The following is a 25,783-nucleotide window of genomic DNA, read 5'->3' as shown; positions in this document are numbered from 1 at the left end:
GATCAGAAAACTATCCTGTTGCCTTCTCCGCATCCTCCTCCTTTTTCGCTTTCACCTCCACCTCTTTCTCCGTTTCCGCGTCCTTGGCCTTTTTCGCATCCGCCTCTTTCTTTTTCTTTGCAAGGTATCTCAACATGAACGGCATGACTGCATTACTCCCCACAATCCATGCCAACAAAACACCAATGTTTCTTCCCATATGTCCCTTGTAAGCATTAAAGTAGGCAACGTGTAGCAATTCATAAGCATTTCTTGAAGGTACTGCGTATCCATAGTAGTAAAAAGGTGGACTCAATACTGGATGACTTATAATTGGAGCCAAATTTATCACCGCTGCAAACAACAAGATGAACCCAATCAACTGAGGTTTCAACGCAAATATGATAATCACCAAGACTTCAATAATACTACCCAAGGATGCTATCAAAAGATAACAAAACATCCAAATCACTAAGAACCCAGAATAACCAAAGGTGGTATTGAATGGTAGTTGAAACGCAGTATTCAAAACAACTGCTCCCAATGATATAAACATGTAAGCCACTTGAGATGATATAATACGAAAAAACATGTAGTGCCAACCTTTGATTTTTGTCATCAAATACATGTGAATTTTGAGTGTAAAAATGAATTGGAAGAACCCAAATATGACAAGATAAATTAGACCGATTTGAAATGGTGCTTGAAATACAAGGTTGGTAACGGGGTGCAAATCATTGATTTTGAACGTTGGAATGGTCGATATCAAATGTGGAGCTTGTGACATGACATTTAACGCTTGTGTTTGATTGACAGTTTGGAGCATGTTGGCAACAATTTGGCTTTGTGTTGCAAAATTGGGATACGACCTTATAATCCGTTGAACAATGGTGGTTATGTAATTCAGTACGGCATTGTAGTCTCTTCCTGTTTCATACACCGCTTCCATTAGAGATTGTGTTGGATCAAAATCCGTTGAGGCTGAAGTTAGAGCTTGGTTCCACATTAAAGTTGCATTTTCATAAACATAAAAGGCTGCCCAAACTTTTGCATGGTGCACTTGCTGATATACTTCTTGGGTGATGTTGTGTCCATGTTTAGCAGCTAGCGAAGACACCTTGTCATAATCCCATATTTCAAACTTGCCCAACTGTTGCAAGGACGGAACGTTTGTAAAGTACGATTCAATCGTCTTTCCAACAACATTTGGCAATTCACCAACTTGACGATCAGCAATTACAATGGCCATTTTCAAATGTTTATATCGCGTTTCTCGCTTGTAGTAAGATGCCCAGTAAAATAACAATGCTCCAGCAAAGCCAACTAGTAAAAATGCATAGTTGGATAGAAGTTTGAGTCCAATTTGTACACGGTCAGCCCTGAACTCCTTATCCCATAGCTTGTACTTGACTCGTTTTGGTTGCTGTGAAGGCTCTGACTGAGTGGGTTGTGATTCGTGTAGCTGAGGTCTATACAGATGAACTGATTCCATCTCTTCTGACTTAGGCTCCACATTTTCTTCATCACGAGCGGGTTCTCCAGCTTGCTGAGGTTGGTCTGCCCCCAATACATAATTTGCATCGCTTGTGTTGAAATAGTCATCTGCAACATTTTGCATCAATGACCGGTCTTCTTTCTCATCCACATCATTGCTTGCATCATCTCCTTTGTTGAATGAAAGGATATTGGAAGCAGCACTGGATAATCTTCGTCTAAGTGGTTGCTTCTCTGGAGGGTTCGAAGTGGGGCCAATATATGTCTGTGGTTCATTTTCATATAACGAGCTATCGTTCGACTCTCGGGAGGGTAGAGATGGGTTAGATGCCATTTTGGGAAAAGCAAACGGCCAGGATGTTGATGGAAATTGAATGTTTCTGAGAATGTTTGGAAAATGCTGGGAATTGTTGGAATACTTGAAGCGTTATTGTTGTCTTGGTGGCACAAAAGAAAGACTGAAGTGAAATTGGTAAATGAGGCGGCCAACAACATCTACCCATCAAACTAGATGAAAGTTTTTAAATCGGTTTTTAGTAGGGTAGATGGAGGACGAAAGGGAGCTGCTACTGACTCATTTCACTTACTAATCTCTTGGAGTTGGTGGCTCTTTGCAAGTGAAAAATAACATGGTTTGGTCACAAGTTGTTCCGATAGTGCGACACAAAACTGGTTTTGTTTATACTTTGGGATGTATGCAAGAGAACAAAGGATGAAGAGAAGCGTTTAAAAACAATAAGGATGAATTGGGTCAATATAATTCTGAAATGTGTTAAAAACAACTTTTCAGTTCACAAAGGAATTAGAAATATCTTCAAGTCAGAGTATTATTGACAAACAGAACAGTATCGGCGTTATCGTTAACCCTCATTGCAGAACATGTCAACGTCAGACACAGACTCAATTGACCCACTCGAGGTACGAGAAAAGCACGACAACAATGTCACCAACCTAGACATACAACCACCTCAAAACAACAATGAGCATGCAGATGAATTGTCACTACATTCTGGCGGGTTTACGGGTGGTGCATTAGCCAAAGAGCAATCTGCCCGTAGAGATTCCGCCAAAGCACGTCAACGGCAACTGGTGGGGTCCATCAAACTTACGCATAAGGAGCGGATGACGGAGTATATAAAGGCTGCACCAAAGTTCATTTGGGCATACGTTCAAGTGTTTTGTATTTATGTCGGTATTCTCAGTCTTTACTGGGGTACGCTATACAAGCGACAAGATAGATTTCAAAACGTGGGGATGTTAGTGGTCAATGATGATACATCTTTTTCTAACAACGGAACCGAAATGCAAACATACATATCTGACGCGTTTCTTGACTTGCTACAGTTGCCAGAAACCCGCCGTTTGGGAAAATTTATGGTTGTAAACACCACAGAATTTCACGACTTGGCAAACTCTCACAATAACACCCCGTACGAAGAAGTTGTGAGACAGATACACCATCAGAAATACTGGGCTGGATTCTACATCAAGCCCAATGCGTCACAACTAATTTATGATAGCCTTGCATCCAACAATGCTACTTACATGACACTGGGAGCAGTTAACGATACTGTCACCGTGGTGTATGAGACAGGGCGTCATCTTTCCGCGTTGAACCAGTACCTCATCAGAAACTTGAATGCTGTAGCTTTCGATTGGAATACAAGGCTAAGTAATAGCGTTTATCCCGACATTATCAAATCATTGTCCTCAACTCAACAACAAAGTCTTCTTCAAAATACATCCATACCTATATTCACTACGTTTCCCATCCTCAATTTTGTTGACAATAGGCCGTCCTCAAACGCGGCTATATTAGGACCCTCTGAATTGGGACTTATTTACGCCCTTTTGTTTTCATTTAACCAATTTAATTTCTCACTTGAAATTTACCGAATTATGAGAGAAAGGTTGAAATATCACTCTTATATCTTTTACCGCTTTATTGTCTCACAATTGAATGCGTTGTTGTTGGCATTAGTATATGGGTTGATGACAATTGCTTTGAAAATTCCCACAGAAGCTGCTTTTGGTCATTCTGGGTTTGTTGTGCTCTGGATGTTTATATACCTTTACTTGAGTGCCGTCGGTGTGATCAATGAGATTGTGGTGCTGATTATCTTGGCTTTTGAGCAACAAATAATGATGGCACCGTGGATGATTTTCAATATCGTTTCCAACATTTCAGCCACTTTTGCTCCATTCGTTTTGATGCCCGGCTTTTATAGATTCGGGTATGCTATGCCAATGTATAACATCTATGAGGCATTGAAAGTGGTATTTTTTGACACATGGAAGGGAAATTTGGGAAGAAACTTGGGAGTGTTGATCATTTGGATTGTTGTAGGGAATGTGGTGTTGATTCTCGTGTCCAATTGGGCAGTGAAAAGAGCCCGGAGGAAACAAGCGCAGAAGTCTCAACAATAGATGTTTGAATGGGACTGCAAAAGTAGTAACTTTGGAGGTATGAATGAGACTGCATTATTATTATACTGAAAGAAGCGCGCATTAATGCTACGGACGTGTATTTGTAATAATCTATTTACATTGTGTCATCAATTACTTCGACTTTAGGCTGCACATGTTTATAGCTTTGACCAAATTTCATTAGATTGTAACATCCTTCAATCTTTGTCTCCCAAAAATGAGCCCCAGGAACATCATCACTGCGCTTCAAGTTTTCAAGTATCTGTAACTTGATTTTCCAAATGTCGTTGTTTCTAATGTCTGATCCAATGACTTCATTGCTCATTATATTGGGCAAGTTGTTGAAAAGGTACTCCTTCGAGTGGTTATACCGTGACATAGCCAAGAGTAGCTGGTACAATTTATCCTTTGACAAGGACTCGAGTCTTTCATTTGTCAATTTAGTTTGCAACGAGGTCCATATATTAGGAGATGCAATAAAGTTGAGTAGAATGGGAAGGTATGCGTGATCCAATAAGGGCAAGTGCTTTAGTACATCATCGTAAATGGACGCATTTAGTGTGTAAACAACTTCGGGATTAGACTTGGATAAAAGCTTCAACTCTACTTCATCTTTTTCATATATCTTGATAAAATTGTAACTCTTGAATACCTCAAAATTGGACAATATGGAGTCATAGCTGTGGTAACTCATTGCAGCTATGAGTTCAGCAACTTCAGAATCGACAATATCATCAAACTCCCCTTTCTTGAATAATATCAATACATTAGCAATAGACTCATCTATGTTGACATCTGACCCTGTCAAATTAACATAAAACTGAATCAAAAGAATTAGGAATAATGGGTCATCCATGAATTTAGCAATCTCTTCTCGTTCAAAATTGTACATCTTCATATCCAAATTAAATTTGTCAGTCAAAATCAAAAGAAGGTCTAACAAGCGTGCCAAAAGTATGGTATTGTTCAGCTTTCTAACCAGGGAGAGTATCTCTGTACACTCCTCTAGTAAATGCCCTTCTTTTGAGTTTATAGCAGACACCAATGATTCAATCAGGTTCAAAACCAGAATAGGCGTGGTTTCCTTAAAAAATACCGTTAATAACTTGGTAATGACGTGGTTAAACGACAAGAAGTCCTTTGTTTCTGACTCATGAATGTTCAAAGTCAAGATCTTTAAACATATGATGCTGCTAGCCGACGAGGAGAAGAGATTCTCCAAAATAAAGTCTGCAGGGTAGTACTCAAGCACCTGTTTGAAACTAAGGTAAGATAGGATCTTTCCTAGCAATTTTATTAGTATCCCCGTGGGATCAATTGTGGGGTAAGCGCTGTCAAGTAATGTTTGATTGACAAGGGGTATGATTGATTGGAAATATGACGGTTGTTGAATTGTTGCAAAATCCAAAGTGAGGATGTAGTTGTCGATCAATTTATCATTGATAGGTGCTTTAGATCCATAGCTGGAAGAGATTTCGGCTATGGCGTTGTTCGTGAGTTCGTCAAACATTATTGCTGTGGCTAAGGTAGAGATACGTCATGGTGGCGATAGTTGTATTTTCAGTTGGCGCGATATTATAATCTGAGATTGCCAACTAGTGAGAAGGTAAACCACATGTCTTACATTCATTATTATACAGATGAATGGGGGTCTTTTCGATATATTTCATGCCCCAGTTAAAGTCGTTAAATGTTGTACTTAAAACTCTCATCTTATCATGGGGTTGTTTAATTTTCATCCGGAAAATGTTTCCTAATACGTCCAGTGGGTGTTAAAAAATTTGTTGAATGTAAGTTAGGCTTGTAAATAGTCACAGATGATCGGCACAGAGCCAGAGACTAATAAAAAAGGGTGGTCCAATGACCCTACAATTGAATAGTATGTCTTCTGTGAGAATTGGTATATGGAATCAATTGTTCCATGGATTTTGCACCCAAATGTAGGCAAAATAGATATAAAAACGCTCCACAATTCCCGGATACCCGGTCACATCGTTTCCCTACTATCCTCTTTCTTTTATATTGACTCAATCCTTCATCTACATGGAACAACACGCTCTGAAAAATTCCAACAATTTCCACTGTATTTACTCTGAAGGAGCAGGAGTCACGAAACCATTCGTGTAGAATAAAGTCTAATTCCACCTCTTACCCCATAGCAGCCCCGCATTGGTCTACAGCCAGAGCACATACGGGGTTTGCCCCTATTCTGGCACCTACCGAACCCTAAACTAATCAATATGTTCTGGCGATTGAATCAGAAGTGAAATAGAGTTTAATGATAAATGACGCGGGCGGCTGATACCATCAACCGAGTCTTCTATAAACTCCGAAATACGAGTGGAGAATGGCAAATACTTTAAGTTCCTTGTCAATTTTGTGGGGATACCTACAGATTGTAATTGGATTCCTTTGCAAATCTTGGTAGCATCCTCGATTATAATTATTATCTTGAAAAGGGGGTTTTCTAGGCACATAAACCCACTTTTTTTTGTTGAAAATGGATATCTAAATAATCACAACCGTTCCCTCCCCCCTCGTTCCCCCACAAGAAACGGCCCATTATGGTCTGAATGGGTATTGACACAAAGCTTGCACCGCACCACCTTACATAGATAAATCATGATGCTTCATTTACGTCTCCACAAGATAAGATTATAATGACACAACAAGACGACACAAAGTGCAAACAAAAGATAATAAAGCATTGTTTGTAATACGCACAACAGTTTAACGTTCATCAGTTTATTACCCATATTCCGCTACTTTGATAAACCAATTGATATAAATACAGCGAAGCTTGTCTTTCTGGTCATGTCGTTTGCAATTGTTCTTTAACAACTTTTGTTAATTCCTCCCTCCACATACACACACGCACACACACACACACACAACAATGTCTCCAGTCATTTCATATGAATCATTTTTGGTTACCGAATCGTTTCAAGGGTTTGAAGATCCTGAAAAGTTTAAAAAGTATCTTCCCAAGTTAGAAAAATACAAGAATGATTTAAAGGAAAGCATTTTGGATGAATACAAAGTAGCTATGCCAAAACCAATTGACGAGTTGGTCAAGGATCAGCTTGATGCTGTTGACTATATGTACAAGGAAAAATTATTGACACCAGAAGAATTTGAAATCACTGACTCCACTGCTTCAAAGATTGTGAAGAATATTGGAGATGGAAAGTGGACCGCTGTTCAGGTACTCAAAGCTTTTGCACACCGTGGAACTATTGCCCATCAGTTCACCAATTGCGCCCATCAAATATTTGTTGATGAAGGTATCAAACGTGCTGAGGAATTGGACGAGTACCAAAAGAAAACCGGTAAGTTGGTAGGACCATTGCACGGAGTTCCAGTCTCATTGAAAGAACATTTCAACTATGCTGGTAAGGTGACTCATTCAGGCTATGTTTCATTGATTGACAATCTTACTGAGGAATTTGGTGTCACTCCACAAATCTTGCACGACTTGGGTGCTGTTTTTTACATTAGAACTACCCAACCACAAACACTCATGCACTTGTGCTCAGAGAGTAACTATTCTGACCTCACCAAATGTCCATTCAACATTTCCTTGTCTAGTGGTGGATCTTCCGCTGGTGAAGGTGCTGTTGTCACCTTTGGTGGCTCAGTTTTTGGTATTGGATCAGATATCGGTGGCTCAATTAGATCTCCAGCTGCATTCTCTGGTTGTTTCGGTCTTAGACCTACTACACATAGAGTATCGATGGAAGGTAGCACTTCCTCATTGGGCGGACAAGAAACCATTCAAGCTGTTTTTGGTCCCTTGGCAAGAACTGTGGAAGATATTGATACAATGATGAGAACATACCTCAACGAAGGTAAACCTTGGAACTTTGATGCATCTTTGATTTGTATGCCATGGAGAGAAGTGCCAAAACCAAGTGCCAAGGATTTGACCATTGCTGTGATTAGAGATGATGGGTTGGTTAGACCTTCTCCTCCGATTAGACGTGGTATCAACACCGTAGTTGAGAAATTGAAAGAAGCTGGAGTCAAGATTATCGAGTTTACACCTCCGAACACCAAGCTTGCTTACGAAACAATTAACAAGATGTATAATTGTGATGGTAATGAAACTAACCGTAAGATGTTGGGTGAAAGTGGTGAACCATTGGTTCCATTAACCAAGTGGTCTTTGAACTATGGTGATGGTTCGAGAATGTTTACTGTCCCTGAAGTTCGTCAATTGCATATGACTAGAGACGCCTTGAGAAATGAGTATAACAAATTCATGGTGGACAACAATGTCGATTTTATTTTGTCACCAGCATACAACAACGTTGCTCCTCATCCACGTGAAGTTTTCAATTGGTCATACACAGCATTGTTTAACATCTTGGATCTTCCAACTTTGGTGTTGCAAACTGGATTGAAACAAGATCCTGCAGTCGATGTGTGGACAGAAGAGGATAAAAAGCATCAGTACAGATCCCAGTTGGAGCAGTTGGAGAATGAAATGTACAAGCCAGAAGAGTTTAAGCATGCTCCAATTGCCTTGCAATTGAGTGGGAGAAGATACCACGATGAAGAGGTTGTTGCTGCCGGTAAAGTCATTGCTGATGACATTTTGAAGGTCAATTTACTCAAACATTAGAGAATGATTGCCGCAGAACTTCTATATGCTAAGTTATAGTCCTGATTGTATGAATAAACGAAACAAACTAAACAATTTCGCTTCTTTGATATTTCGGCTTGATGCCGTGTGGACGGTAGCGCTTGATCCGCCAAAAGCGGGGCACCCTTTGTTGGTGAGTATATCCATCGTAGTCGCCAATAGACGATCACTTCGACGAAGTGTAGCAATTTCCAAAAAACATTCTTTGACACACATCCACACACCTTCTCTCTCTACTAAATCTAAGGTAATGGTGTGTATTTGATCATATATGCAAGTAAAAGCATTCATTATCGCGTAATTTATCATAGATAAGACGTCGGCGACAAAAAAAAAGAGAAAAAGTATTTTCTGTGGCACTCTGCAACCCCCACCTTTCTCAAATAGGCAAAAATCAAATGCGCTAACGGTGTGGTGTCAAATGGAGGGGGGGGGGGGTAAGAGGATTGATCTACCTACTATATATATAACAATCAACACCTCCATACTATGCCTTATATTCAAAAGCAAAAGATTTCGTAAATTCTATACCGCAATTAATACAATGACAGACCACGTTCCCATCGAAGATGCTTTATTTGAATCACTTTTAACCAAGGAAACTTTTGACGGATATGAAGATCCCGAAAAATTCAAGGAATACATTCCCAAAATTGAAAAATACAAGAAAGCATTAGAGGATGGAATTTTGGATGAGTACAAGATTGATTTACCTAAACCTATTGACGAATTGATTGAAGAACAACTTGATGCCGTTGAATACTTATACCAAGCTAAGCTCCTCACACCAGAAGAGTTTGAGATAACCGATTCATCCGCCACCGATATTGTAAAAAATATCGGCGAGGGGAAGTGGACTGCGGCTCAAGTTTTCAAAGCTTTTGCACATAGAGGTACAATTGCTCATCAATTTACAAATTGCGCCCATCAATTATTTGTTGATGAAGGTTTGAAACATGCGGAAAAGTTGGACGAGTATCAAAAGAAGAATGGCAAACTCATCGGTCCATTACATGGTGTCCCAATTTCGTTGAAGGAGCAATCAGGATACAAGGGAAAAATCACCCATGCTGGTTACGTGGGGCTAATTGATAACATTACAACCAAACATTCCGTCACCACACAACTCCTTTCCGATTTAGGAGCTGTGTTCTACATCAGAACAACACAACCACAAACCCTTATGCATTTGTGTTCGGGAAACAATTTTTCAGAAAAGACCAAATGCCCTTTCAATATTGCGTTATCAAGTGGAGGCTCGTCCTCAGGAGAAGGTGCGGTTGTCTCGTTTGGTGGATCAGCCATTGGTATTGGATCTGATATTGGTGGATCGGTGAGATCGCCTGCAGCCTTCAGCGGATGTCATGGGTTGAGACCTACTACTCGAAGATTGTCGACATTAGGTGGTGTTTCCTCCGGTGCTGGACAAGAGTCAGTGCCTGCTGTATATGGCCCATTGACTAGGTCAATCTCTGACATTGAGTACTTGATGAAAGTTTACATCAATGAAGGGCGCCCATGGGACCACGATGCTTGGTCTTTGTATATGCCTTGGAGGGATGTACCAAAACCACAAGCTAGAGATTTGACCATTGCCGTGATTAGGGATGATGGTTTGGTAAGACCATCCCCACCAATTAGACGTGGTGTCAACACGGTTGTGGAAAAATTGAAAGAGGCTGGGGTAAAAGTTATAGAGTTTGATCCACCAAACACTGAATTGGCATATGAAACAGTCAACAAAATGTATTGCTGTGATGGTAATGAAAAACAACGTGAGTTGTTGGCGAAAAGTGGTGAACCATTACAAAAACTTACAAAGTGGAGTTTGAATTATGGCGAAGGTGCTAGACACTATACCATTCAAGAGAATCGTAAATTAAATGTGACCAGAGATGAATTGAGAAATGAATACAATGATTTTATGGTGCAAAACAAAGTCGATTTCATCTTATCACCTGTGTACAACAATGTTGCACCACGTCCTGGCCGTGTTTACAACTGGTCATACACCACATTGTTCAATATCTTGGACTTACCAACATTGGCATTCCAAACCGGATTGAACCAAGACCCTAAAATAGATGTGTGGACCGAAGAGGACAAAAAGTATAAATTTAGATCAAAATTAGAACAGTTAGAGAACAACAATTACAAGCCGGGAGATTTCAAACATGCACCAATTGCCTTACAGTTGAGTGGAAGGAGATATCGCGATGAGGAAGTTGTCGCTGCTGGAAAACTCATTGTTGATGATATCTTGAAGGTCAATTTATTACACTAATGTATAGTTGTATAGATGATAAACAATGCAAACGATATGATAATAAGTCGAATCTGTGTGTGGTTTCATGGCCAAAACGATATGATAATAACTCGAATCTGTGTGTGGTTTCATGGCCAACAGGAAGTAGTAATGTTTTTTTGATGAATTCGCAAATGTCTTAGGGTCAAATTTGATTCCATAAATGGAAGAGAATTCCGCGCCCAAAAGGGAAAAACATGATTGTTGACAGGCGCCCAGCACCCGAAACTTTATCGTAAGAGATTATGTTTTCAAAAGCTAAACACGTCACGACCTTGAAAATATATATCTAACCAAATGATTTGGTGAATATCAAAACATTGTTTTCCTTTCTGCCACAGATACCATCAGCAATGACAATTGATCCGGCGCTTGACCAGTTATTTTATTCGTTGCTAACAAAGGACGATTTATCTAGATATGAAGATCCAGAAAAATTCAAAGAATGGATTCCGAAGATTGAGGCTTATCGTCAAAAGATCGATGATTCCGTGCCATCGGAACTCAAGGTTGAGTTGCCAAAACCAATTGCAAAATTGAAACAAGAGCAGTTCAATGCTATGAAACACTTGTACGATGAAAAGTTATTGACACAGCATGAATTTGAGATTACAGATTGCCCAGGCACTTTGATTGTGCAAAAAATTGCCAATGGTCAATGGACTTCAGTTGAAGTGTTTCAGGCGTTCGCCAAACGTGCAGTTTTAGCCCATCAATTTACCAACTGTGCTGTTGAATTTTTCATTGAAGAAGGTCTTGCAAGGGCTAAGGAATTGGATGAGTATTATGCTACTCATGGTAAAATAGTAGGTCCTTTGAATGGATTACCCATTTCATTAAAAGAACACATTTCACTTAAGGGTAGAATTGGCCATTCTGGAATTGTGTCGCTATTGGATAATGTTGCCGACAAGGATGCAGTGACTGTAACAGTTTTACACAACTTGGGTGCCGTATTCTATGTCAGAACTAATGAGCCACACGCATTGTTACCCTTGGACACTGGCAACAATATTACAGGATTCACCAAATGCCCATATAATTTGCTTTTGTCTAGTGGTGGCTCATCCTCAGGGGAAGGCGCAAACATTGCTTATGGTGGAAGTGTTTTAGGAGTTGGTTCAGACATCGGTGGCTCCATCAGATCTCCGGCAGCTTTCTCAGGGTGTCATGGGTTGAGACCGTCATCGAGAAGAATTTCGGCAAGGGGATTAGTTGGAGAGGGTGGTGGCCAGGAAAGTGTTGTCGGAGTACTTGGACCGTTATCGAGAACAATTGAGGACATTGAATTGTTTATGAAGCTGTACATCAATGATGGTAAACCATGGCTTCTTGACCCTTGGAGTTTACCAATCCCCTGGAGAGATGTACCGATCCCCGACTTAACCAAGTTGAAAATTGCTGTCGTTAGAGATGATGGTGTTTGCAGAGTGACGCCACCAATTCGCAGGGGATTGAATGAGGTTGTTGAAAAATTGAAACTGGCTGGAGTTGAGATTGTAGAGTTTATTCCAAAGAATGGCAGATTAGCTTACGATGTCGCTACTCAATTATCTAATTGCGATGGTAATAGGGCTTTGCGTGAAGCATTCTCCGCATCTGGCGAACCATTGCCAAGGTTGACCAAGTGGTACTTGAACTTGGGTGAAGGAGCGAGAGAATTCACTGTTACTGAAAATAGAAAATTAAACTCCATTAGAGACAGATTGAGAGAGGAGTACAGTGATTATCTCATTGAAAACAAGATTGATTTTTTCCTTGGCCCAGCTTACAATAATGTCGCCCCTAAGGAAGAAGAAGTGTATAATGAATCATACACTTTGATCTACAATTTGCTTGATTTCCCGAGCTTGGTGTTTCAAACTGGCTTATTTCAAGACCCCAAAATTGATATGTGGCAAAAGGAGGATTTGAATTACAAGTACAGAAGCGGCATGGAAGAGTTGGAAAATAGGGGGTATGATCCAACTCAGTTTGTTGGAGCACCAATTGCTTTACAGTTGAGCGGAAGAAGGTATTGTGATGAGGAAGTGGTGGCTACCGCAAAGGCTATTGTTGACTTCCTTAGCGTGGATTTGTTGAGACGACAAAATGAGTAACACAATGAGAGTTGTTTATTAACTAAATAGAGTGCAGGAAAGAATACATGTGAGACCATTAACCGGTGAAGTGATTTGGGTTTGTGCTGGCAACATCACTTGGATAACATTATTGGGTAGTTGTGATGATACAAACGTAGTTGGTGCGCCCTTTTGAAAATTAAATTTCTTTTTTTTTTTCCATTTACTTGTTGCATTAATTACGATAAAACGACTATAGCTTTTATGAGGATAGTTTCATATACGAACTGACATAATCGCTGTAACCTTACAAAGACGGATAAAGTAAAAATCTTGGTTTCAGCCCCAACTGAAATCAAATCACATTGGTGGCTGTAAATTGGTATACTTTTATGACGTTGACAAAAGGCGGCGAAAGTCATTATGTATCTCGGTATCCATCTACGTTACGAACTGCAACGGCCCCAAATGAGACGCAAGTCTTCCAAGAAACACATAGTTGTAGCTTGCCCATCCCAGAGTGTAAGGTTTCGTTCTAGACTCTCCTCTTTTCGTTATCGACTACCATATACGTCAAAAATATCACAAAGTCAGAATAAGGTTTTTCCTTGGCTGACATGGCGACAAACGTCATATAGCGAATTCGAATACGTTGGTTACAGCTAATATCAAGGATTTTCGTCATAGTTTGCAGGATAGGTTGTGACTTCAAAAAGTAGAAGAATACGTGGTACTACTTCTTGAAGAAATTTGCTCACGAGGGGGGTAGGGGGACAGCGCACCACAAAGCGTGTAGTAGTGTAGTATCTTTTACCTCAATTCAGATTCCAATTTGCCACAGGGCCCTGGGGAACAATTATGACACCAAGTGTCATGCAAACGTTTGTACCATATTGACATCAACAATATGTTTTTGACGCTACAAATAATAAGATTTCAGTAATTAACAATTTAACTTTTTAATGAATTATATATATCCGCAACGTCCGATAGTTTATAAGGGTTACAAGGTTAAAGTTTCGGCAGTATAATTGACGTAAGGTTGCTCAAGCAATATTTCTAACTTTTGAAAACCTCTTATTCTGGCGTTGGTACTAAGTCTCGTCACGAATAATCCTATTTTCAAGGTAAAAGTGACTGATTAAAGCAAATATATGAGCTAATACAAGTAGACATTCCCCGGAAGCTATATCCTCAACTTTTGTGGTATCAAACAAGTGCAAAGTAGCAGTCTGGGGAATAAGACAGATTGTTCAAAAGATAATATAAAACATCATCTAGAGTCGAAGAGGAAATTTTGTGTAATGAATAAGTTATTTTGTGTACAAAAAGCCTCTCAGTTTGCAATTTCTTTTTTCCTATGTAACCTTTGTTCATTATTATATACTTGAGGAGCTAAATAGTTAGAAGTCAACCTCGTTGATAAAAGTTAGTTGCAGGGTACACAAAAGAGGCAGGTTTATGGCTGCACAATGCTACATTAGGCTTTTCCACACAAGAAGAAATGGCAACTGAGCTCGATATAAATACTTGTAGCATTGATCTCCCTGATTTATGGAGAACAAGCACTGAGAAGTGTACGACCACATACGTTTCTACCACCGCGTTGACGAATCTTTAAGATGGACTTGAAGCAGTTTAGAGAGTACTTAATCGATGACAAGTACTTGAATGAGTCGTTATTAACCGAGAAAGAATTTAACATAACTGTGTTACCACCAGAAGTTTTAATAACGAAGTTATCGAATGGCAAATTGTCAGTGGTTGAAACTGTAGCAGCATTTATTAAAAAACACCTCATAGTGAACAATTGCATTGATATACCACCACTTCTCGAAAGAGAGTTTAGCGCCGCTTTAGCCATGGCTGGGTTTTTGGACTGTTATTTCAAAAGTACCGGCAAAGCTTTAGGTCCATTGCACGGCTTGCCAATAAGTGACAAACAATTGGAGACGATCAAAGTAGAATGCTTTGGTTCAGACGGTGACTTGGGTGCATTAGGTAATATCCCCTTAAATATAGTGTTTCACCCAACACTAATGCCACCAAACCACGTGATTCATCGGTCTAAAAACCACAATCCATTATTCCGAAATTCAGCAATACACTCAGGAATGTGATGATCTGTAGCATCTTTGCTGGTGTGTGGAGTTAGGAAGTAGTATGTATAGAATATTTACAAGTATTCAATATAAGTCAATGTTTGTGCATCTTCTCATGTCGCAATTTCCCGCCAGTGTCGTGAAAAAATTCTCAATCAAAAATTTGTGCCACTACTAATATCATTTAGGATCAGCCCCAGGATAGTTTACTCAACAAATATCCATATAGAAATGGACTACGATGAAGATGAATTAGATTACAACTCACAAGAAGAGCTTGATCAATTTGATGAAGACAAACTTACAAACGAAGAATACGATTTACTACATCAACTCTTGCCTCAGTTGAAAGCCAAGTTAAAGTCTTATAATGACGATGTACCGGAAATGGCTCTAAAAGAAACTCTTTACTTCAACTACTTCGAATTAGAGCCATCCATTGAAGAGATTAAAACCAATTTCAAAAGTACGTATCTTTGAATTTATTCTAACATTCGATCATCTTCTACAAATGCAAATTTGCAATGAAAGAGAACAGGAAAAAAAAGTAAAATACTGGAGCAATAGTATATGATTTACCAACAAAAGATCCATTAATATATCATGTCGAAGTTAGCACAATTAGCAAAGCTACGAGCTCAAAAAAGAGAGCAGCAACCATTTCAGAATCTGGAGGTGATTCCTTCTCCAACGGAGTCAACACCACAGTTGACATCAAAATTATCGCGATTAGCAAAGGCAAGATCGGGCCTTTCTTCAAGTTCCATACTAGATCAATTCACATCGAGCACATCCACATCGGGTGAAAACCCATCAAGGCTGCCGAGCATAGCAGCTTCAACAAGAAAACATGGAAGGACAGAAACGTCTATACGATACGACTCCACTTTCACTCCAACTCCAACCAAACATGATATCCCAGAACCAAAGTTTTCCTTTGACGTTGCATTGGATGAGTCAGTTCTTTCAAATACTCCGATGGATAATATCTCCATATTCTGGTTCAGAGAAAACACCAGCGAGGGGCAGGATCAACCCAAAAGAAGACGATTGAATGACGCCATTTTTCAACCAATTACTAACATTGATATTCCTGTAGAAAAGATTATTAAAGCAAAAGACAACTTCGGTAAGCCATCACCTGATGACGAAATCTTGAATGCACAGAAGCAAGCATTTGAAGGGGTTGGTAATTTGAAAATTGACGAGGCACCAAAGGAGAAAAGTACAACCAAAGTTAAAGAAACTAAACCATTCAAAAAAGTTGACATTGATAATGAACTAATTAGTAATCCACAATTTACCAAGCCTCATAAATCGTTTGTCGTTATTGGACATGTGGATGCAGGAAAGTCAACGCTCATGGGAAGACTATTATTCGACTATGGGATAGTTGATGCCAAAACAGTCAACAAGCTAGTCAAAGAGAGTGAGAAAATCGGTAAAGGCTCTTTTGCTTTGGCATGGATAATGGACCAGACAGAAGAGGAGAGGAGTCATGGTGTTACTGTGGACATATGTGCCACTGATTTTGAAGTTGATACTACTAAATTTACCGCCATTGATGCACCCGGCCATAGAGATTTTGTCCCACAATTGATCGGTGGTGTTTCCAATGCTGATTTTGCGTTGTTGGTGATTGATTCCATCACTGGCGAGTTTGAAGCAGGATTCGCATTGGACGGACAAACAAAAGAGCACACAATCTTGGCCAAGAATTTGGGTATTGAAAAGATTTGTGTTGTGGTAAATAAGATGGATAAAGAAGATTGGAATGAAAATCGATTTGAGACCATAAAGACACAGTTGTTCGAGTTTTTGACAAGCTCCGACGTGGATTTCCAACCAGACCAAATCGACTTTGTTCCAATCTCCGGATTGACGGGGAACAATGTGGTAAAGAGAGACCCATCCATTGAGTCATTCAAGTGGTACACCGGTCCGACATTAGCTCAGTATATTGAAAGCGTGCAAGTGCTGGGGACTGATGAGACAAATGTCACACAAGAGCCCTTTTATCTTTCAGTTCATGACGTTTACAAAGATAAAGGGGATTTGAAAGTGATTGGTAAGATAAACGGTGGGTATATACAACCCGGAGAAACTGTTGTATTTTACCCCAGCGAGCAGAAATTACAAGTCCTGTCTGTGCAAGTGTCTCAACAAACTGTTGATTTTGCTATTGAAGGGCAATTGACAACCTTGATATTCAAAAGTAGTCAAGTTTCAAATGAGTCGGTGGATGTTGTACGTATTGGGGATGTTGTAACCAAGGTTCAATCATCAATTAAAACAGTGAAAAAATTTACCGCATCTGTACATTTGTTCAATATGGACAAGCCGCTTCTAGTGGGGATGCCATTTGTGCTATTCAGAAATAGTAGTCAAGTCCCTGCTAGAATCAGCAACATCATAGAGATTACAAACTCAAATAAGAAAAAGAAAAAGAAAGTCTTACATTTGACTTCTAATCAAAATGCAGTTGTTGAGATTGAAGTTGACGGGGGCTCTTCTTTGCCGTTGACTACATATGAAGATAATGCCAAATTGGGAAGAATCGTTCTTCGCAGAGAGGGGCACACAATTGGAGCCGGAAAGGTGACTGAAGTTTGATTTGTAAAAACTGGATTGTATAGCGGTTAACATATCCTTGTAAAGTACATCTACCACGTTTATATAAACTTTAGAAAATCTATAATTACCAAAAGACAACCCAATACAATACAAATTGTAACCAAGTAATTAGCTCCCCTTTTGTTTTTCCTTGTTGCTTTATTCAATGTTCGGTTACCTTCTTTGACTTCCAACTCGACTTGGGAATGGGTATCCATTAGATTGTTTATTTGGTCTCCTTGTTCTTGTAATTTGAAGCTTAACTCATTTTGAATATTCACTATATCAAGAATCGATTGCTGGATATTGTCCACTTGCTTCAATTGTACTGTTTTCAAATTGAGTAACTCTTTGTTTTCAGATTCCAACTCTTGAATTTGTTCTTGACTCATTTCAAATTGTGGTGTTTCCTCCTCCTTCTCTTCCTCCTTTTCAACATCTTGCTGAATTTGATCCAAGCTGGTAAAAACCCTCGAGTTATCCAAATCCCTTTCTAGCTCCTCATTGATATTTTGAAAGTTTAATGAGTTGAGTTGCTTTTCACGTTGAATTCGTTTACGTTGCATCTTCTCATACGTTTTGGATAAATTAACCAACGATTCCATCAAGAATCGTAAGACTTGATGCCGGTGACTAGCTTCAGTTGTAAAATAAAGATCCTGTTCGTTATCGTCTTGGAAAAACCATCGTTTCAGTAATGTGGCTTTAACCATTTGTTGTCGTTTCTGCTCATATGACTCTAGAGCGCCAATCTTCTTAAAGCATTGCTGAACCCGAGTGTTAAACTCTTCATCTATTTTGTCTTTGGATGCAGAGCTGGATGCAGTGTCTGACACGGCAAGGTATTCTGCTTTTATTTCAGTAATCAATTGACTCAAGTTGCTCAAAATTTGATAAAATTCAATGCATTCTTTGTTGAAGGTATCTTTAATCAAATACAAAGGTTGCTCTTTCGAATGTAGAGGCCTTTTTGGTTTGATCTCAGATTGAACTATGTTTACACATTGGTTGAATATAGGTGTCAAGTCGGTCATCCCGAGGCGCTGTTTTGTTACTGAAGAGTAGTTTTGCGCTGTTTCTAATTTTTCTTCGAAGGGAGTTCACTTATTGGTTTCAAATTACCTCAAAGCTATACACTTTTAACCAGAGAGATAGTCAGTACACTTGGTAACCTCAACGGCATCTACGTGACCATTGGGATACTCGACCTTGACTGTATCAGTGTCGTACAAAATATTCCATCTACCCAAAAATTCATCGCCATTTGGATTTGGATTCTTTTCATTGTATGCCTTCTTTTCTTCAGGAGATAATCTAACGTATTTTGCATACTCGGGGGCACCTGGAGTCAAAATGTTGTCAGCCGTAATCACGGTACCTGGCGCAATAAAGTTGAGAGACTCCAACTCTCTCAAGTCGGGAACGTACAAGTCCTTCCAATGATCAATGAACACGAAATCCAAAGCTTTGAACAGACCATTCTTGTTGAGTCTCTCTTTGAAATCAACCAACGTGTAAGAGGCTTTTCCAACAATGATTTCAATCTTTTTCGATAATCCAGCTAAGCGGATAACATCGGTGGCAATTTTAGCAAACTCTGGATTCACTTCAAAACTGTAGTATTTGGCCTCGGGATCAGCAATCAACTCATTGGCAAACAAGACAGCTGAGTATCCCAAGTATCCGCCCAATTCAATCATGACGTTGGGTTTCTTTTCTCTGATCTCAGCAGTGATCAAATCTCCTTTTTGACGACCAATGTCCATGAAATGACCATTATAGTCATCAATTACTTTCAACACTTCCAACGGTTTACCTTTGATGGCATCGACTTTGTCTTGAGGCAAATTCAAAATATACTCATGGAACTTTTGTTCTTTTGTTTTCTCTGTTGAGTTGGATGAAGACATGGTGTAGATGGTGTAAGTTGCATATAATTGTGATTGAATTTGTGAACAAAAGATATTTATTGCAAAAGTAATTGATGAACAAAAATAGGGGTGGATGTGACTACCCCTTTATATAAGTATCGCTAACACAGTACGGCTCTGCAAATATTCACAAGGATCTAGCAAGTGACTTCCTTTACAGAACAATAATACAGTTAAAGCCCCGTGAATTTGGTCACAAGAAAAAAACCCCGAATTGTCGCAAGGCACAAATAATTGTCGATCCGTATAATCGTTCCGCGCTTTCGGCTTTAGGTGTTTTTGTTATCTTTTTAATCAGTAAAACGGGGTAAACTGCCACAGTTGCGGATCAGCTCAATTGTGGCAATTGCGAGAGCGGGAAAGCCTCATATAGTTGTTGAATAATAGGAACTAAACACTTTTCCGTCATTGGTTTCGAGGACAAGTAGTTGCGAACCATAGAAGTTTAGGTGACATTGTATCTTGATGTACACTAACAAATGTGCTGTTTTAATTATACTTTTTAACATGCCATCGGCATGAACTAGTTTTTAGAAACGAGCCTTTTCGGTGTAGAATAATACTTAGGTTCTTTTTCATGGGGGGACGAAGAGAAGTACGTATTGGTGAATCCCCCTCCTCAAAAAAAAAAAGAAAATTTCATCAACATATCCCACCTTGCTATTCGCTTACCCTGGATGTGAAATCAGGTAACGAATGGTGAGCACCACTCCCCTGGATTTGAAGTCTTCAGTTATCTATATTCGGTGTCTAAAGGACATACAGAAAGAAAGGGCGCCGCGCGTAGCTGAAAATTGAGAATTGAAATTTGTCTTCATTCTTTTCCCAACCACTATCCCATCTTAAGATGTCTAAAGCTGCCATGCCAACATCCACAGATACCCTACCTCAACTTCTAGATGAATTTGCTAAACTCAAATCTAAGCGACTAGATGCACTAAAACTTAACAAGGCAGATGTGGCTCAGGAAACAAGAAAGCAAAAGCTCGCATCAATACAATCAAAATCATCTCACAACTATGAGGCTGATCCGAGAAAAAGCTTGAGTGAAAGGAAAAGGGTCATGGAATATACAATAGCTGAGTGTGAGGCTTGGGAGGAGAGGCGGCAGAGAAGTTTGAACACCGGAATTCAAGATCAAGATAAGTTGGCAGAAGCCTCATATTATAAAGAGATTAATGGACTAAAAATAGACAAAGAGGCATACCTTAGGAGTAAGGAGAACGATGCAAGAATGGAAAAGGTGGATAATAAAGTGAAACAAGAGGTCAGTGCCATGATAAAGGATTCCAAAGATCGAAAGTTCAATAAAAAGCGAGGTCGTACAGATAATAATGATGATGCAGGTAACTACATCAGTGAAAAGAACAGGCAGTTTAACTTGAAACTCAATCGACAATATGATTGACAAATAGCATCATTGGAGAGGAGTATTTTTATGTTTAGTGGCTGGATCGACACGGAGAAAAGACATTGCCCATTGGTTCTTATCCTCTGTAAGTACTGACTTGTTTGAGGCATCAGTGTAACAGACTATAGTTAAATATATCCTGCTATGTGGTTTGTTAAGTGTGTTCCTCAAACTGTGTTTTTCTTTTTTTTCTAAATTCCTTGTACCTAATCTTTCAATTCCTTCTGTCAGGCGAAAAAAAAAAAAAAAATACTTCTTCGTGAAATATTTGAATTAACCCAAGCTCAGTGTCTAACTCAACGTTGACAAGTTAACAATCCATCTCAATTACCAACATCCACTGATTGTTGTCCTTGGTTCAATATAGAAATCAATAGTACCCAGATTCTATAGCTCGAAACGATTAGCCAGAGTATTCGCAGTATAGCAAGTATGTCGGACGAGGAAAGAGAAATCGTTAACCACGAAGAAGATCATTCGGGGTCGGAAGGAGAAGGAGAAGGAGAAGATGTCACTCGAGACTCGGTCACAGACTCTTCTGAAGAGGAGGACGATGATGACAACGAAGAAGAAATTCAAAAAGTTCGTGAAGGTTTCATAGTTGATGATGAAGATGAGGAAATAGAATCAACAAAGAAAAGAAGGCACAAGAAAAGAAAAAGAGAAAGAGAACGTCCAGAGCAAAACGATGCTTTAGATGAGGACGATCTCGAGTTGCTATTGGAGAACTCTGGAGTTAAACCGAGGGGTCAGGGGAATAAGCTCAAAAGGTTAAAGAGAAAAACCTCAGAAGAGGACCAAGATTCACAAGTTGATGTGCCAAAGGAACACGACCGTCAATCGAGGACATCGCCAGCGGTACCAGACATCTTTGCCGATGATGACGAAGAGGAGGAGGAATTGGGCGAAGGCTTGATTGACCATGACGAAGATAGAGGAGCCATACCTCGGGATAGATCAAACATGTTGGATGAATTCGAGGACTTCATTGAAGAAGATGAATTGTCAGACGAAGATGAGGAAATGAGAAAACAAAGACAACTTGAAAGACAGAGGGTGAAACAAAGAGGTCCAAAGCTTGATACCTCCAAATTGTCGAACGTTGACCGTAAGAGTTTGCAGGAGTTGTTTGAAGTGTTTGGTGATGGCCGTGAATACGAATGGGCATTGGAAGCGCAAGAGGATGAAGATTTGGGTGCCGCAGGTAATGAAGACCCTACATCTTTGGACGAAGTATTTGAGCACTCAGAGTTGAAAGAACGAATGTTGACGGAAGAGGATAACTTGATTCGTATCATTGATATTCCAGAACGTTTCCAAAAGTACAGGTCTTCTTTAACTTATATTGACTTGAATGACGAGGAGTTGGAACTTGAAAAAAAATGGGTTGCCGATGCCATGTTGCAAGAAAGAAAGGCATTTCAAGGTGGGGTTTTGGAGAAACCTTTCAAAAATGCAGTTGGTACAATCGTAGAGTATGTGTCCAAAAATTCCTATGAAGTGCCGTTCATATGGTCACACAAAAGAGACGACTTGTTGTACTCTGCCTCTGCCGATGGTACAGGTGTACACAAATTATTATTTGAGGATGATTTGTGGAGAATCGTCAAGTTGGATATTGAGTATCATTCTCTTTATGAGAAACGGTTAAACATGGAAAAATTGATTGAGGAATTGGGTATTGACGATGACTTGACCAGAGATATAAAGTCATTGAACACGATGGTGGCTGTCCAAGACACTCAAGATTACATCAATTTCAACTATGCTAAACAAATTCAAGCTTTGTCCAACAAAGAGAGCAACGAAGATGAAGACTCAGAGGAGAGAAGAGCCAAAACAACAAACAAGGGCAAGAAACATTCAAAGTATGCATTATTTGATAGAATCAAATCGAATATTTTGTACGATGGTGTGGAAGCGTATGGTATCACTGCCAAACAATTTGGAGAAAACGTGCAAGACCAAAGCTCTCAAGGCTTCAACATTACTTATAGAATTCATGCCACTGATGACTCCCATGAGCCACCAGATTTCTTGATCAACAAATTGGTTGATGATGAAGAGGCGTTGTTTAGAGATCAAAAGACAGCCAAGGATGCAATCAGACGTACATTTGCGGATGAGATTTTCCACAATCCGAAAATTAGACATGAAGTGAGATCTACGTTTGCGTCTTTTGCTTCAATCAGTGTTTCAATTACTGAAAAGGGGAGAAACACTATTGATAATTACAGCCCCTATGCTGACATAAAGTATGCAATCAATCGATTCCCATCAGAACTTGTTCAGACACCTGATGTATTTTTGAGAATGCTAGAGGCTGAACAATTAGGTTTAGCTGTGATTACCGTTGAGCCAAGAGATTTCGAAAATTGGTTCCAAAGTATTTTCAACTGTTTGAAATCGGATGGATCTTCAGAAGTTTCCGATCAATGGAACAAGGAGAGGGAGATTGTTTTGAGATTGGCATTTAAAAAATTGTGTGCAATGGTTGCATTGAATACCAAAGAAGACTTGAGACGAGAGTGTGAGAGGTTGATTGCTCTGGAGGTACGCACGAAATTTCTTGCTAAGCTCGATCAAGCTCCTTTTACGCCATATGGTTATGACAAGGGTACCAAGTCAAATGTTTTAGTTTTGACTTTTGGTAAAGGAGATTATGACAGTGCCGTTGTTGGTGTATTTGTTAAAGATTCAGGCAAAGTGCAGGACTTTTTTAAATCTGATACCAATCCAATTAGAGACTTGGAAAGTGAAGAGACCTTTAGTGGACAATTGAAGGAGTTTTTCGATAAAAATTTGAAAGTTGACAAACCAGATGTGTTGGTAATTTCAGGTTTCAATGCCAACAGTAAAAGATTATACGACATTGTGACGAAATTTGTTACGGAAAATGGCATAACTGTGAATGTTGACGAGATTGAGAAACCTGAGAAGATACCATTGATTAATGTCATTTGGGGTCCTGACGAAACTGCGAGATTGTATCAAAACTCAGAAAGAGCCAAGTTGGAATTTCCTGACAAACCTCAATTGGTTAGGTATGCGGTTGGGGTAGCCAAGTATATTCAGGACCCACTTTTGGAATATGTATCTTTGGGTGAAGACATTCTATCACTTTCTTTCCACGAACATCAAAAGCTTATCTCCAATGACTTGGTAAATGAGGCGTTAGAATCAGCATTCGTTGACATTGTTAACGTAACTGGTGTTGACATCAACGTTGCCGTTCGTGATTCGTATATTGCTCAGACATTGCAATACGTCGCTGGTCTCGGTCCACGTAAAGCTTCTGGGTTGGTTAGAAATATCATCAACAACTTGAACTCCACTTTGGTTTCGAGGAGTGATTTAATTCAAGAGGGATTGATGACTGCAAATGTTTTTGTTAATTGTGCTTCTTTCTTGTACATTCCTGTTGAGAATGTAGTCGACTCGCTCTCGGATTCAGTTGAATTGTTGGATGCCACAAGGATTCATCCACAGGAATATGATATGGCGAGAAAAATTGCTACAGATGCCATTGATATGGATTTGGAGGATTTTGATGGAGACGCAACCTCTGCCATTCAAAATTTGTATAATGACGATGTCACCAAGGTTAATGATTTGGATCTTGTTGGGTATGGTAAAGAATTGTATGAAAAGCTGGGCAGGAAGAGTTTTACAACTTTGTTGATGATCAAGGATGAATTGATCAATAACTACGAGGAATTGAGAAAGAGATTCAGGATTATGGATGATGTTGAAGTATTCACCATGTTGACAGGAGAGACGCGTAAATCATTTGGTCGTGGTCTGATTGTTCCCCTCACCATTGTCAAGGTTGGGAAAAACTATCGTGATCCAACCTCGAGAATTAGATTTGCTAAAGGTGTTACATCATCCATGGTTCAGGCCAACATTGAGGAGGATAAGATCCCCAGTGATTTGGATCTTGTTCAAGGGCAAGTGGTGCAAGCTGTTGTGTTTGAGGTTTTTTATGAGTCGTTCACATCAGTGATGAGTTTGTTGAGAGAGGATATAAAACGTGCATCAACGCCGCGTATAGTCAAGGAGGGAAACAAATGGAATTTCCGAGCTGAAGAAGATGATTGGAGAAGAGAGAAGGAAAAGGAAAAAGCTCAACTTGCCAAGACTAGAAATATCCAGCATCCATTATATCGAAGTTTTAATTATAAACAAGCGGAGGAGTTTTTGGCTCCTCAAAACTTGGGAGACTGTGTTATTCGTCCATCATCAAAGGGTCCTAAGTATCTCACCATCACTTGGAAGGTTGGAAACAATTTGTTCCAACATCTTTCAGTGGAAGAACGTACAAGAGGCAAATTTAAAGAATACGTTGTTGATGGTAAAACCTATTCCGATTTGGATCAATTGATTTTCCAACACATTCAAGCTATTTCAAGAAAGGTAAATGAGATGGTTCATCATCCTAAATTCAGAGCAGGGACAATGTCAGAAGTTACTGAATGGTTGGAATCGTATACCAAGGCAAATCCAAAAAACTCGGCATACATTTTCTGTTATGATCACAAGAATCCAGGTTACTTTTTATTATTGTTCAAGGTCAATGTTGACACCCCAATCAAGACTTGGCATGTTCGTACCGAAACTGATGGTTACGCATTGAAGAACTTTTTGTATACTTCAATGACTAAATTGTGCAATGGATTCAAACAAGTGTTTAAGACTTATTCCAACCCCCTGAACCAACCAGCTCCATCTACAGGATATGGTTACAATGGATATTAAAAAGACACAAAAAACTGTTTATTGTGTTTAGGTTAATAAAGATCACTATTATTTTGTA

At 39.4% G+C, this 25,783-nt stretch overlaps 12 protein-coding genes across 12 annotated transcripts; 8 read left to right on the top strand and 4 right to left on the bottom strand. All coding sequences in view use genetic code 12, as the record gives it.

Moving 5' to 3' along the window:
- Nucleotides 1–10: 10 nt before the first annotated feature.
- On the bottom strand, nucleotides 11–1,807 carry SNG3 (Sng3p; the record flags this gene model as incomplete). Its single annotated transcript, XM_036812141.1, has 1 exon — nucleotides 11–1,807. The coding sequence occupies one exon, from the start codon at nucleotides 1,805–1,807 to the stop codon at nucleotides 11–13; it is 1,797 nt and encodes a 598-aa protein (XP_036668508.1).
- A 545-nt stretch (nucleotides 1,808–2,352) lies between these two features.
- Nucleotides 2,353–3,900, top strand: SNG4 (Sng4p; the record flags this gene model as incomplete). Its single annotated transcript, XM_036812140.1, has 1 exon — nucleotides 2,353–3,900. The coding sequence occupies one exon, from the start codon at nucleotides 2,353–2,355 to the stop codon at nucleotides 3,898–3,900; it is 1,548 nt and encodes a 515-aa protein (XP_036668507.1).
- A 115-nt stretch (nucleotides 3,901–4,015) lies between these two features.
- HSM3 (Hsm3p) lies at nucleotides 4,016–5,410 on the bottom strand (the record flags this gene model as incomplete). The annotated part of the gene is made up of 1 exon (XM_036812139.1): nucleotides 4,016–5,410. The coding sequence occupies one exon, from the start codon at nucleotides 5,408–5,410 to the stop codon at nucleotides 4,016–4,018; it is 1,395 nt and encodes a 464-aa protein (XP_036668506.1).
- A 1,386-nt stretch (nucleotides 5,411–6,796) lies between these two features.
- CPAR2_703590 (uncharacterized protein) lies at nucleotides 6,797–8,524 on the top strand (the record flags this gene model as incomplete). Its single annotated transcript, XM_036812138.1, has 1 exon — nucleotides 6,797–8,524. The coding sequence occupies one exon, from the start codon at nucleotides 6,797–6,799 to the stop codon at nucleotides 8,522–8,524; it is 1,728 nt and encodes a 575-aa protein (XP_036668505.1).
- A 565-nt stretch (nucleotides 8,525–9,089) lies between these two features.
- Nucleotides 9,090–10,829, top strand: CPAR2_703580 (uncharacterized protein; the record flags this gene model as incomplete). The annotated part of the gene is made up of 1 exon (XM_036812137.1): nucleotides 9,090–10,829. The coding sequence occupies one exon, from the start codon at nucleotides 9,090–9,092 to the stop codon at nucleotides 10,827–10,829; it is 1,740 nt and encodes a 579-aa protein (XP_036668504.1).
- Nucleotides 10,830–11,203: 374 nt separating this feature from the next.
- Nucleotides 11,204–12,949, top strand: CPAR2_703570 (uncharacterized protein; the record flags this gene model as incomplete). The annotated part of the gene is made up of 1 exon (XM_036812136.1): nucleotides 11,204–12,949. The coding sequence occupies one exon, from the start codon at nucleotides 11,204–11,206 to the stop codon at nucleotides 12,947–12,949; it is 1,746 nt and encodes a 581-aa protein (XP_036668503.1).
- A 1,583-nt stretch (nucleotides 12,950–14,532) lies between these two features.
- On the top strand, nucleotides 14,533–15,030 carry CPAR2_703560 (uncharacterized protein; the record flags this gene model as incomplete). Its single annotated transcript, XM_036812135.1, has 1 exon — nucleotides 14,533–15,030. The coding sequence occupies one exon, from the start codon at nucleotides 14,533–14,535 to the stop codon at nucleotides 15,028–15,030; it is 498 nt and encodes a 165-aa protein (XP_036668502.1).
- Nucleotides 15,031–15,243: 213 nt separating this feature from the next.
- Nucleotides 15,244–17,625, top strand: CPAR2_703550 (ribosome dissociation factor GTPase; the record flags this gene model as incomplete). The annotated part of the gene is made up of 2 exons (XM_036812133.1): nucleotides 15,244–15,478; nucleotides 16,112–17,625. 2 exons carry the CDS (start codon nucleotides 15,244–15,246, stop codon nucleotides 17,623–17,625), a joined length of 1,749 nt encoding a protein of 582 aa, XP_036668501.1.
- A 59-nt stretch (nucleotides 17,626–17,684) lies between these two features.
- UFE1 (Ufe1p) lies at nucleotides 17,685–18,659 on the bottom strand (the record flags this gene model as incomplete). The annotated part of the gene is made up of 1 exon (XM_036812132.1): nucleotides 17,685–18,659. The coding sequence occupies one exon, from the start codon at nucleotides 18,657–18,659 to the stop codon at nucleotides 17,685–17,687; it is 975 nt and encodes a 324-aa protein (XP_036668500.1).
- Nucleotides 18,660–18,764: 105 nt separating this feature from the next.
- CPAR2_703530 (uncharacterized protein) lies at nucleotides 18,765–19,535 on the bottom strand (the record flags this gene model as incomplete). The annotated part of the gene is made up of 1 exon (XM_036812131.1): nucleotides 18,765–19,535. One exon carries the CDS (start codon nucleotides 19,533–19,535, stop codon nucleotides 18,765–18,767), a length of 771 nt encoding a protein of 256 aa, XP_036668499.1.
- Nucleotides 19,536–20,403: 868 nt separating this feature from the next.
- On the top strand, nucleotides 20,404–20,964 carry CPAR2_703520 (uncharacterized protein; the record flags this gene model as incomplete). Its single annotated transcript, XM_036812130.1, has 1 exon — nucleotides 20,404–20,964. One exon carries the CDS (start codon nucleotides 20,404–20,406, stop codon nucleotides 20,962–20,964), a length of 561 nt encoding a protein of 186 aa, XP_036668498.1.
- Nucleotides 20,965–21,399: 435 nt separating this feature from the next.
- On the top strand, nucleotides 21,400–25,725 carry SPT6 (chromatin-remodeling histone chaperone; the record flags this gene model as incomplete). Its single annotated transcript, XM_036812129.1, has 1 exon — nucleotides 21,400–25,725. The coding sequence occupies one exon, from the start codon at nucleotides 21,400–21,402 to the stop codon at nucleotides 25,723–25,725; it is 4,326 nt and encodes a 1,441-aa protein (XP_036668497.1).
- Between the last annotated feature and the right edge of the window lie 58 nt (nucleotides 25,726–25,783).

Source organism: Candida parapsilosis, contig 006110 (assembly GCF_000182765.1).
Source record: "Candida parapsilosis strain CDC317 annotated contig 006110".
NCBI lineage: Eukaryota > Fungi > Ascomycota > Pichiomycetes > Serinales > Debaryomycetaceae > Lodderomyces > Lodderomyces parapsilosis.
Note: the sequence above shows the minus strand (reverse complement) of the source record. Positions and strands in the feature narration are given on the sequence as shown.